At 45.0% G+C, this 12115-nt stretch overlaps 1 protein-coding gene across 1 annotated transcript; it reads right to left on the reverse strand.

The window, feature by feature from the left end:
• Positions 1–932: 932 nt before the first annotated feature.
• LOC128409014 (oocyte zinc finger protein XlCOF6-like) lies at positions 933–4840 on the reverse strand. Its single transcript, XM_053379168.1, has 2 exons — positions 3547–4840; positions 933–3137 (listed from the first exon to the last, which is right to left on the reverse strand). The coding sequence occupies exon 2, from the start codon at positions 2926–2928 to the stop codon at positions 943–945; it is 1986 nt and encodes a 661-aa protein (XP_053235143.1). The 5' UTR covers positions 2929–3137; positions 3547–4840; the 3' UTR covers positions 933–942.
• Between the last annotated feature and the right edge of the window lie 7275 nt (positions 4841–12115).

The raw sequence follows: 12115 nt of genomic DNA on the forward strand, positions 1-12115 counted from the left end.
GTGCAGTGCCTGAATTAGGAGCAGGAGCCTTCTATCTATATTGGTACCCTGTAGTCTGTCCCAGAGTCTGGTTCTGGAGACTGTATCAAATGCTGCTTTTAGGTCGACGAAGGCCACGTATAGTGAGGCCTGCCCTCCTGATTTGTATTTGTCGATGAGATGTTGTAACGTTAGACAATGATCTATCATGGACCTTCCGGGTCTGAAGCCCGCTTGTTCTATTGTCAGAATATCTTCATTCTCTAGCCATTCTGTAAACTTATTAAGGAGGTGCTTTGAGTAGAGTTTACTAATCACACTTAATAAGCTAATCGGCCTATAATTTGCTGGGTTCCCTCTGTTGCCCTTTTTATAGATTGGGACTATTATGGCTGTTCCCCATTCCCTTGGGATGCGGCCAGTGTCATCTATGTAAGTGAAGAGGGTGGCCAAGAAAGGTGCCCACCAATCCACCTGTGCTTTTATCACTTCTGGTGTAATGCCGTCTGAGCCTGGGGCTTTGACCGTTTTCAGTTGGTTTATATATGATTTCACTTCAGTTACTGAAACTGGAGGCCATTTAGCCAGTTGTTCTATATTATAATTCCGTAGTGGAGGTTCAGCATCCTCGTACAAAGATTGGAAGAATGAGACCCAAAGGCTAGGGGGAATTTGTGAGGTTAAAGGGGAAAAAGCTTTATGGGTGCCAGAAGCTACCAGTTTCCAGAATAGTGTCTGATCTTTTGCTTTTGCCGCACTAATTAATTCCAGCCAACATTTTCTGGTATAGGCATTCTTTTGGTGGAGTATTAGGTCTTTATACTCTTTTTTTAGGGCACGGACAACAAGATAGGCTTGATATCTGATAGAATTTTCAGCTGTCAGGGCAGCTTTGTAAGTATTTTGCAGGGCTTTCTTTGCCTCAAAGCAGGAATACCCTGTAATCTTCATCGTGTGTGTGTGTTAGCTGATGTCTTCTAAGGTGTTAATTTTTACTGAAGCTCTTTCCACACTCCATACATTTAAATGGCTTCTCCCCTGTGTGAGTTCGTTGGTGTATTCTAAGTTTCCAACTTGTACTGAAGCTTTTTCCACATTCAATACATTCAAATGCTTTCTCCCCGTATGAGTTTGTTGATGTATTCTAAGTGTTCCACTGTGACTGAAGCTCTTACCGCACTCCATACATTTAAATGGTTTCTCCCCCATGTGAGTTCGTTGATGTATTCTAAGTTCTCCATTCGTACTGAAGCTCTTACCGCACTCCATACAATTAAATGGTTTCTCCCCCGTGTGAGTTCGTTGATGTATTCTAAGATGTCCACTTTGACTGAAGCTCTTATCGCACTCCATACAATTAAATGGTTTCTCCCCCGTGTGAGTTCGTTGATGTATTCTAAGATGTCCACTTTGACTGAAGCTCTTATCGCACTCCATACAATTAAATGGTTTCTCCCCCGTGTGAGTTCGTTGATGTATTCTAAGTTTCCCACTTTCACTGAAGATCTTTCTACATTCAATACATTTAAATGGTTTCTCCCCCGTGTGAGTTTGTTGGTGTCTTCTAAGGTTTCCATATTGAATGAAGCTCTTACCGCACTCCATACATTTAAATGGTTTCTCCCCCGTGTGAGTTCGTTGATGTATTCTAAGTTCTCCATTCGTACTGAAGCTCTTACCGCACTCCATACAATTAAATGGTTTCTCCCCCGTGTGAGTTCGTTGATGTATTCTAAGATGTCCACTTTGACTGAAGCTCTTATCGCACTCCATACAATTAAATGGTTTCTCCCCCGTGTGAGTTCGTTGATGTATTCTAAGTTTCCCACTTTCACTGAAGATCTTTCTACATTCAATACATTTAAATGGTTTCTCCCCCGTGTGAGTTTGTTGGTGTCTTCTAAGGTTTCCATATTGAATGAAGCTCTTACCGCACTCCATACATTTAAATGGTTTCTCCCCCGTGTGAGTTCGTTGATGTATTCTAAGTTCTCCATTCGTACTGAAGCTCTTACCGCACTCCATACAATTAAATGGTTTCTCCCCCGTGTGAGTTCGTTGATGTATTCTAAGATGTCCACTTTGACTGAAGCTCTTACCGCACTCCATACAATTAAATGGTTTCTCACCCGTGTGAGTTCGTTGATGTCCTCTAAGGTGTCCATATTGAATGAAGCTCTTTCCACATTCAATACATTTAAATGGTTTCTCCCCCGTGTGAGTTCGTTGGTGTATTCTAAGTGTTACACTTTCACTGAAGCTCTTACCGCACTCCATACATTTAAATGGTTTCTCCCCCGTGTGAGTTCGTTGATGTATTGTAAGTTCTCCATTCGTACTGAAGCTCTTACCGCACTCCATACATTTAAATGGTTTCTCACCCGTGTGAGTTCGTTGATGTATTCTAAGATGTCCACTTTGACTGAAGCTCTTACCGCACTCCATACATTTAAATGGTTTCTCCCCCGTGTGAGTTCGTTGGTGTCTTCTAAGGTGTCCATATTGAATGAAGCTCTTACTGCACTCCATACATTTAAATGGTTTCTCCCCCGTGTGAGTTTGTTGATGTATTCTAAGTTCTCCATTCGTACTGAAGCTCTTACTGCACTCCATACAATTAAATGGTTTCTCCCCCGTGTGAGTTCGTTGATGTATTCTAAGATGTCCACTTTGACTGAAGCTCTTACCGCACTCCATACAATTAAATGGTTTCTCCCCCGTGTGAGTTCGTTGATGTATTCTAAGATGTCCACTTTGACTGAAGCTCTTACCGCACTCCATACAATTAAATGGTTTCTCCCCCGTGTGAGTTCGTTGATGTATTGTAAGTTCTCCATTCGTACTGAAGCTCTTACCGCACTCCATACATTTAAATGGTTTCTCACCCGTGTGAGTTCGTTGATGTATTCTAAGTGTTCCACTTTGACTGAAGCTCTTACCGCCCTCCATACATTTAAATGGTTTCTCCCCCGTGTGAGTTCATTGATGTATTCTAAGTGCTTGACTATGACTAAAGCTCGTTCCACACTTCATACATTCAAATAGTATCTCTCCTTTGTGAGTTTGTTGTTGTATCCTCAGTTTCTTTCTTCTTCCCAATAAATTCACATGTAGCTCCATAGAATTCTGACCTTCATCTTCCTCACCTGTTTGGGAGTCTGGGAGGAAAGAGAATCCTGTTAGACTTTCAGGAAAGACAAAAAAGGAATTGAACACCTGTCAATCCCGATCTGCACCTTCTCTCATTTTCACACAGTCTCCATTCTCCACTGTCCTCTCTATGTTCCAAATTTTTTGGAAAGCAGATGAGATAATGGCAAGAGCAACACATGATCACTGCATTCACACTTAATAAAGCACCATCATTTTATAATACAAATCTATGGTGGAATTGGCTTATTAGACACATCTCTGTATTTTTCCTTTTCAAGTGAGGAAATGATCTCAGGCTCAAGTAACAGTGTCTCCATTGTGAAATAAGTAAAACTTAAGTGCTACATGTAACTGTAAAAATATTGCAATATATTGGAACCTAAGAAGAGCCTTCTGGATCAGGCAAAGGCCCACCTAGTCCAGCATCCTCTTCTCACAGAGGCCAACCAGATGCCTGTGGGAAACCGGCAAGCAGGATTGGAGCACAAGAGTCTTCTCTGCCTTCCTGTGCTTTCCAGACACTAGTATTAAGAAGCATTATTGCCTGGACCAGGGCAGAGCAGAGACGTCAGTCTTATCCTTTTTTCCAAGCTATCCAAGTTGCTGGCTGTCACTGTCTCCTGTAGGATGCATTCCATAGATGAACTATGCTTCTGTTGATTCATCTTTGCAGCCCTTAAAGGCTGATAAATGTTTTGTGGGCTGCAGTCTGACAAAGTGGAATTTTGAGTAGGATACGTGGTGCCACAGGGACGTGGGGACAGGTGAGGCTGCTGATCCCTTATTTTCAAATCTGAAAGTTGACAGCTATGAACCAGCATGTTTAGATCTTCCATCCCCAGTGCTGGGGTGGGGAAAAATAAGAGCACAAGAAGACCCTGCTGAATTAGCAATGAGATCCATGAAAAAAGACCCTTCTGATTGTTCTTTAGAAACCCTCTTTAAAGAGCAGCCAGTGGGATCATTTATCTCTAGATCAGGACGCCTATCCCATCTCAGCACTGTGCTGATTCCTGCTGAGATTGGAGTTAAAGGATCTCTCTAAGGGAACTTTAAGGGACGCGGGTGGCGCTGTGGTCTAAACCACAGAGCCACAGCTTGCTGATCAGAAGGTCGGCAGTTCGAATCCCCGTGACAGGGTGAGCTCCCGTTGCTCGGTCCTTGCTCCTGCCAACCTAGCAGTTCGAAAGCACGTCAAAGTGCAAGTAGATAAATAGGTACCACTCCGGCAGGAAGGTAAACGGCGTTTCTGTGCGCTGCTCTGGTTCACCAGAAGTGGCTTAGTCATGCTGGCCACATGACCCGGAAGCTGTACGCCGGCCCCCTCAGCCAGTAAAGCGAGATGAGCGCCACAACCCCAGAGTCAGTCACGACTGGACCTAATGGTCAGGGGTCCCTTTACCTTTACCTGGTGCCAGTATAAATCTCTGAGTCTCTTTGTTGGCTTTGTGTACTTATTTTGAAATTTGTACCAAGGTTGTACCACAGTATCTCCATAGAAGCTTAAAGGTAAAGGTAAAGTTACCTCTGCCTGTATGGGCCAGTCGTGTCCGACTCTAGGGTTGTGCGCCCATCTCACTTAAGAGGCCGGGGGCCAGCGCTGTCCGGAGACACTTCCGGGTCAGGTGGCCAGCGTGACGAAGCTGCTCTGGCGAGCCGGCACCAGCGCAGCACACGGAAATGCCATTTACCTTCCCGCTATAAAGCGGTACCTATTTATCTACTGGCACTTAGGGCTGCTTTTGAACTGCTAGGTGGGCAGGGTTTATGGAAGTACAAATAATATTTGGGGGGGGGGACCAAGGCAGAGGGAGGGAAATCCAAAAACAACCCAGTGAGAGGACTGAGCATGTTCAGTGGACAGGGAATGCTGATCCTGGCTGCAACTTCTAGCATGTTGGAAAGGCAGCAACAGATCTTTGTATATGATTAAGGCTGCAACAGACCCACCTAACACTTAAAGTACATGGCTTCACCCAAGAAATCCTGCCAGCTGCAGTTTGTTAGGGGTATTGAGAACTCTAGCAATAAACTACAGGTCCTGTGGTTCTCTGGGGGAAGCCACGTGCTTTAAATGTATGGTATCTGCACAGCCTAAGAAACAAACAGACAAAAGGAACATTGGCCAAGAAAGTCAAAGAACTCACTCCAAAATATTTTAAATTTGATGGTCACAAACTCTCTTGACTGAAGACATTCTAACTGGCATTCCACTGGCTGCATATGGTTTGCCAAGCCTCAGGGTGTGTCCTGCTAGTCCCTGCCGTTTCCATCTCCTGATCTGATCATAGGATGAAGATCTCTGTCTGTCCTGGAGAGAAAGATGCCTAAGGGGCCCTTACAGAGATCTTTTCAACTCCAATTTCAGCACAAACCAGCACAGTGCTGAACTGGGGCAAAAGGAAAATAAATGATCCCTCTGGCTGCTCTTTAAAGAGGATTTCTAAAGAACAATCAGAAGGGTCTTTTTTTTCACAGATCTCCTTGCTAATTCAGCAGGGTCTTCTTGTGCTCTTATTTTTCCTCCCCCCAGGACTGGGGTTGCAAGGTCTAAACATGCTGATTGTGTTTGCAAGACTTGTATGTATGCTAGATGTAGTCTGGTGAGTGTGTGCATGTGACTTTATGGTCTGCATCTCTTTTCTTTGTGTGCATGCATGTGCATACATTGGCCTCAAAGCTCACTGGAATTTGGCCTCCAGAATCAATGCAGCTTTAAGCCCATAAATGTTTCGTTCCTCCTGCTCTATCGGAAAGAACAATCAAATCTGAGACTATCAGGAGGAGAGAACTCCTGGATCTACAATGTTCTCAATATCCTATGGACACAAACTGCAATGAGATTTTCCTTTAATTGCTTTGAGAATTTTTCCCTTAAAAATATGAAGCAGTATAGAAATGAAATGAGTAATAATCTGAACATGAATAGCTAATTTCAATTTCACCTTCCTCAGTCTTTTACAATACTGTCTTCAACGTTTTTATTATCATTAATTCATTTCCATATGCCACACTTCTTAAGAATCTTCCTTTCCTCTGCATTCTCAAAACTGGCACCCACTTCAACCCTCAGCCTTCATCTGAAAACTCTGCTGCCTTACTGAGGAAGGTGGAAATAAAACAATTAATGAAACAGGCTTAAGGCTCTCTCACTGATTTACACGCAGACACAAGAGTTCACTAGCTTTGACAGCTTCGGAAAAGATCAGGTGCCTTGTCCGGGAAATAGATCTATTAGCTGTTTTATTAGCCGTGACAGATCAACAGAACCTCCATGTGTAGGCACAGTGTACCTTGATTTGGGGAAGACAAAAGAAGCCATTTCCTTGCTAAATGAATCTGATGGACATCATTGCCACAAGATGCGGTGATGGTGGTGGCAAAGAGAGCTTTCAAAGGCGTTCAGACTAATTCATGAAGGAGGGCGATAGATTTATCAATGGCACTGGCAGAGGAAGGGGGGGAGGAGTAGTGGCCTGCAAAGGGTTTCAGGGGCTGCAGAGTGAGAGGGGCACCTCTCTGCTGCACTTTCCCCCCTGCCTCGCCTTCCCTCTCCGCCGGTGGGAGAGCGTGAGCTTCTGCCTGTGCTGCCGCCCCCGGAACCCACTCATCGCCCTTGCAGCCCCCGCAGGGAGGCAGAAGCAGGCGAGAGGGAGGACCGTGGAAGAGGACGGGGCTCCCTGATGAGGGACAGGGAGAGGGGCGGCAAAAGCCCCAGGTACGCCGCTGATCCGTGAGCGACTATATGCATCCTCCATCGCGGAGCAGCAGCTGCCTTGGACCCCTCATTCTGCCCCTTGAGCTCAGGACTGAAGGGAGCAGCTCCCCAGGGTCTCCGGCAGGGTCCGTGCCAGCCTGAGCCAGAGATGTTTGCCCCTGTGCCCTCCTGCAGATGCCCTGCCCCTCAGCTGCGCCCCTTCCCCTTCCTGCCCGGTTGGGGGGCGCCCTGCAGCCTCTGGCTGGACTCCGGGCCCGATCCTGCCAGGCGCACGTGCTCTCCTCCCCCTCCTGCCCCCTCCCGCCTCCTGCACCTCGGACTCCTCGCTCCGTCCCTGCACCGGAATCCGGCTCCACTCCGGGGAAACTCGCCAGGCCGCTGCCCGCTGCTCCTCCGCTCTCCTCGGCGGGGGACAGGAAAGTGCAGCCGCTCTCGAGTCCCCCTGGCTGGCCCCGTTTCCTGCCTCTCTGAGCATCGGAGCTCGCTGGCTGTGGGTTGGGCCCTGGGAAGCTGCGAGGCTGGATGCGCCCCCTTGCGCTGTCCCTCAAAATTTATTGTATCATTGGAATCTACCTGGCATCTTATATGCCATCCAGAATGTTGCACAAATAAGTCTCCTTGTGATCCGATGTGCAGTCACTGGTTTCCTCATCAGTAAATATTTTCAGAAAGCTGGGACGATGCCACCCTGCAGCCATAGCTGTCAATTTTCAGATTTGAAAATAAGAGATCAGCTGACTCGAAAATAAGGGATCAGTAGCCTCGCGTGTCCCGGGGACAGTCTACAGGATATCTAACAATCCGGGATAGCAGCGGGAAATGGCACTGGAATTAGGGAATTTCCGGCAAAAAAAGGGAAGGTTGACAGCTATGCCTGCAGCCACTCTGGGTAGCTGGAGGAGGCAGTCCAGTTCCCAGCTCTGCTGGTTGGGATCTTGCAATCACTTAGCTCCAGCAATCGACCCAATCTGATGAAAATAGGAACATCCCATTCCATAACTATAATTTTACTATTTATACACCACACATCTTATTACGCTGCCCCAGCCACTCTGGGAAGTTTCCAACATGTATAAAAACATAATAAAACATTAAACATTAAAAAACTTTCCTTTTTTAAAAAACAATTTTTATTAATTTTTCAACACGAATATACAATCTTATCCTAATTTTCACAAATTTAACTCTGTTTAGACTTCCTTCCTAAAAAACTTTCCTATACAGGATTGCCTTCAGAGGGCCCGGGGGTCGGATAACTCCATTCCCTCCAGCATTTCTTCAATGAAAATAGGGAGACCCTAAGGAAAAGCGAGACATTCTGGGATCAACTCAGAAACCAGGACAGCTTCTCTAAATCAGGGACATCCCTGGAAAATAGTGGCACTTGGAGGGTTTGTCTTTTCCTGCTTTTTCATTCGCTTCCTCTGGTCTCCTGCATCCATTTAGCAGAGGAGGGGAGCGGTTTTGGCCTTCATACTTCTCCACCCCCACCCCACCCCCAATATAACCAAAAGCACAATATAACCAAAAACACACACACCATTTGGGAGTGACAACCAAAAAGAATAATAATAATAATCGTTTTATTATTTTATGACTTATTTTTTGCAGTTCAATCTACTGTATCTATAAATTTTATTGTTTATAGCCAATGGCCACCACTATACAAGCACAAATCACACAGCTGCAAAACAAAAGACATTGCATGCTCCAGACCAGGATAAATCTATAGCGTCCAAAATTTATTTTCACATTTGTTTCAATGGGAAGGATATAGGGCAGCAGAGTCCAGGTGATGAGGTCCAGAGTGGAGTTCCTATCATCCTTGACTGTCTGCCCTGCTGGCTGAAGCTGATGGGAACTGGACACCAACATCTGGGGACACCTCAATGGCTATGCTCTGATATACAGAATCTACAAAAGATTAAGGCACTGATCCAGAAGACAATGAACTGCGAATAGCAAGTGTAGCTAGGAGGAGAATGTATTGGCAGCAGGGTTTGGAAGCTGTTCCCTGACACAAATCCCCTTATTTCCTCCTCTGGAGATCTGAGGTCTACAAAGCAATGGGTTGTTTTATTCAGAATAAGCTCACTGACATCAATGGAGCTATCATCATAATCATCTCCTCTATGGGTGCCGCTAAGTGCCCTCTGTCTTTGAGCTTTTTGCTCTCCTAGTTTTAAGGCTCGCTGGTTTCTCTAAGTCTGGGGAAAGTGCTAAGGATGATGGTTTAATTTCCATTAATGAGACTGTTTTAAGATGGAGTTTCCTTTGACAGTAGCCCTCATGTGTGTTAGTCACATGAGGGAGGCATTCCATTCTGTTGAGACTGTTATTCCAGTAACTGTTGTTTTTAACTGCTTTTCTGTTCTTTTCTCTCTCTGTGCATGAGGGAGAAGTGCTGCTGAGAGAGATGTCTCAGGATACTATTGTGTGTCAGTGTGATCTGTCTGAAGTGAAACAGTGGAAGATCACTAAATGCTGATCAAAATTACTGCTCAAAAGTTCAAAAACAGAATTACTGCTGAGGTGAAAGTAAAAACCTTTTGTAAGAAACTGTAAGACAATTCAAGTGGGAACATGCCCGTGTTTGAATAAGCATGAGATTGTAAATATATTTTTCTCAGTTATATGTTTATGAAAGTAAGGTACTTTTGAATACCAAGAGTCTGGACATTGTAGTCTGTAAAAAGGAACTATCACCTAGAACAACTATTTTGCTTCTTAGTTATAAGCTACTCTGTTACTTTGGATATCATCAAAATTCACACACAGACAGACTATAATGTTGCATACAGTATAAGGTTGGGGAGTTGAGAAGTGGGGATAGAGGGGGGGAGGGGGAAGTAAGCTTTCATTATTTTACAGAGTGCATATCCAAAGTTTTTGTGTCAGTGACACATGCATAGGTTCTCCTTCTATTCATTCATTTTCATTGGCAGTGAGAAAGATCGGGCCCCCAGGGCATAGTTGGTTGCCTTCAGTTGACTGCAGTGAAGGGAGAACCAATTGGAGGAACAGATTGTTGCAATTCTTGGAAAGGGATGGAAAAGAGCATGGCTACATCGCGGTTTGGTCTTTCAAGTACTTGTTGTTAAATACAGTGGTACCTCTGGTTACGTACTTAATTTGTTCCAGAGGTCTGTTCTTAACCTGAAACTGTTCTTAACCTGAAGCACCACTTTGGCTAATGGGGCCTCCCGCTGCTACTGTGCCGCCGCCACACGATTTCTGTTCTCATCCTGAAGCAAAGTTCTTAACCCGAGGTACTATTTCTGGGTTAGCGGAGCCTGTAACCTGAAGCGTATGTAACCTGAAGCGTATGTACCACTGTACTCTGTGAGTTGAGTGAGGCTGAGAGACTTCAGAAAAGTGTGACTAGCCCAAGGTCACCCAGCAGCTGCATGTGGAGGAGCGGGGACATGAACCCGGTTCACCACATTACAAGACTACCACTCTTAACCACTACACCACACTGGCTGTAGAAAGGGGAAGTTCTTTTCTTTGCATTGTTGTGAAAAATAAAGCAATAAATTTTAAAAACAACCCTTCTTTCAATGCTTTCTTTTTAAAGCAAAAAAAGATGTAGCGTCATAGTTTGAACAGTTTTGCCTTTGTATGGGAAGGATATATCTGAGATACAAATGCACACACAACGCTCTCCCCTCCATTCAGGCGAGGAGGCGGCATTGTCAGGAGTTTAAAGGCACATCCCGGCTGGCTAAGGTGCGAAGCAGAGCCGTGGAAGGGGGTGGGGTGGATTCTGAGGACCACAGACCACATGTGCAATTGGCCCCCCCAGGTATGAATTTCTCCACCCTTGGCACCACATAACACCAGTCTTGAAAGATCTACATTGGCTCCCAGTACGTTTCTGAGCACAATTCAAAGTGTTGGTGCTGACCTTTAAAGCCCTAAACGGCCTCGGTCCAGTATACCTGAAGGAGCATCTCCAGTATACCTGAAGTTACAGGGAACCAGGCAGAGGGCCTTCTTGGTAGTGGCACCCGCCCTGTGGAATGCCCTCCCACCAGATGTCAGAGAGAAAAACTACCACCAGACTTTTAGAAGACATCTGAAGGCAACCCTGTTTAGGGAAGCTTTTACTGTTTAACAGGCTATTGTATTTTAATATTTTGTTGGAAGCCGCCCAGAGTGGCTGGGGAAACCCAGCCAGATGGGCGGGGTATAAATAATAAATTATTATGATAAATTATTAAGTGCAAATCAGGTAAGTGTAAAGAGAACTGTTTCAACCCAACTGTAGTGTATATGTAATACAGCCATACCTTGAATGCCAAACGCCTTGCAACTCGAACGTTTTGGAAGACGAATGTCCAACACAGCTTCTGATTGAGAGCAGGAAGCTCCTACAGTCAATCGGAAGCCGCGCCTTGGTTCTCAAACGGTTCCAGGGATCGAACGGACTCCCAGAACGGATTAAATTTGAGAACCAAGGTACGACTGTACGGGGATCAGGATCAGTGTGTTTGCAACTTCAGCTGAAAGTATTTTTCACAACTTTTTTTAACAGTAAAAACTTTTAATTAGTTCTATTTTACAAGAACATTGACAACCACCAACAATTACGTGGATTTGTTTGCTAAAAAGGACAGATGTAAACAAAGCTCAGAGCTAAACAGGTAACTTCACAAATGAACCTTATATTTTCCTGCTTGACTAGACCAGCTGCCATGTTTGGGTTGTTTTGTTTTGGTTTTTTGAAAGGAAAAAAAAAGGCTCAAGCATCATTTTGACAGGCAGCAAACTTTCACCCTTAAGAACTATGGAATCTCTTATCTGCCGCACAAGAAACAAGGCCTAATTCCACCCCCACCCCACCAACACACACCTTAATCCTCTCTCGCTATTTGCTGGTCCATCAACCCTGATGGACCTAGAAATATTCCCAGTTCCCCTAATTGCTGTCAAAACTATCCCAAGGTGGTGTCAAGCAGATATTTCCCCTAATATTTCCACACCTCAGGCGATCTGATCCAAATCAACATTCATAAGCATGGAAACTGAATATGTTGATGCTTGCCTAAGTTTCCCAGATTGGCAACTTGCAATCCCAGTTCCTGGCAGTCTGTTTCTGAACTATAAGGCATTGGCTGCTTCCTGTCACCTGGCAGCTGGAGGTTTACAAAGAGAGAGTGCAGAGGGCTGAGGAACCAGATGCTGGGACTTCAACTGGAGTTCAATAACACATGGGCCCCAGCCCTGCTATATGCTATATGGAGACAAAGAATGCTTTTTTCC

Source organism: Podarcis raffonei, chromosome 2 (assembly GCF_027172205.1).
Source record: "Podarcis raffonei isolate rPodRaf1 chromosome 2, rPodRaf1.pri, whole genome shotgun sequence".
In the NCBI taxonomy this organism is placed as follows: domain Eukaryota; kingdom Metazoa; phylum Chordata; class Lepidosauria; order Squamata; family Lacertidae; genus Podarcis; species Podarcis raffonei.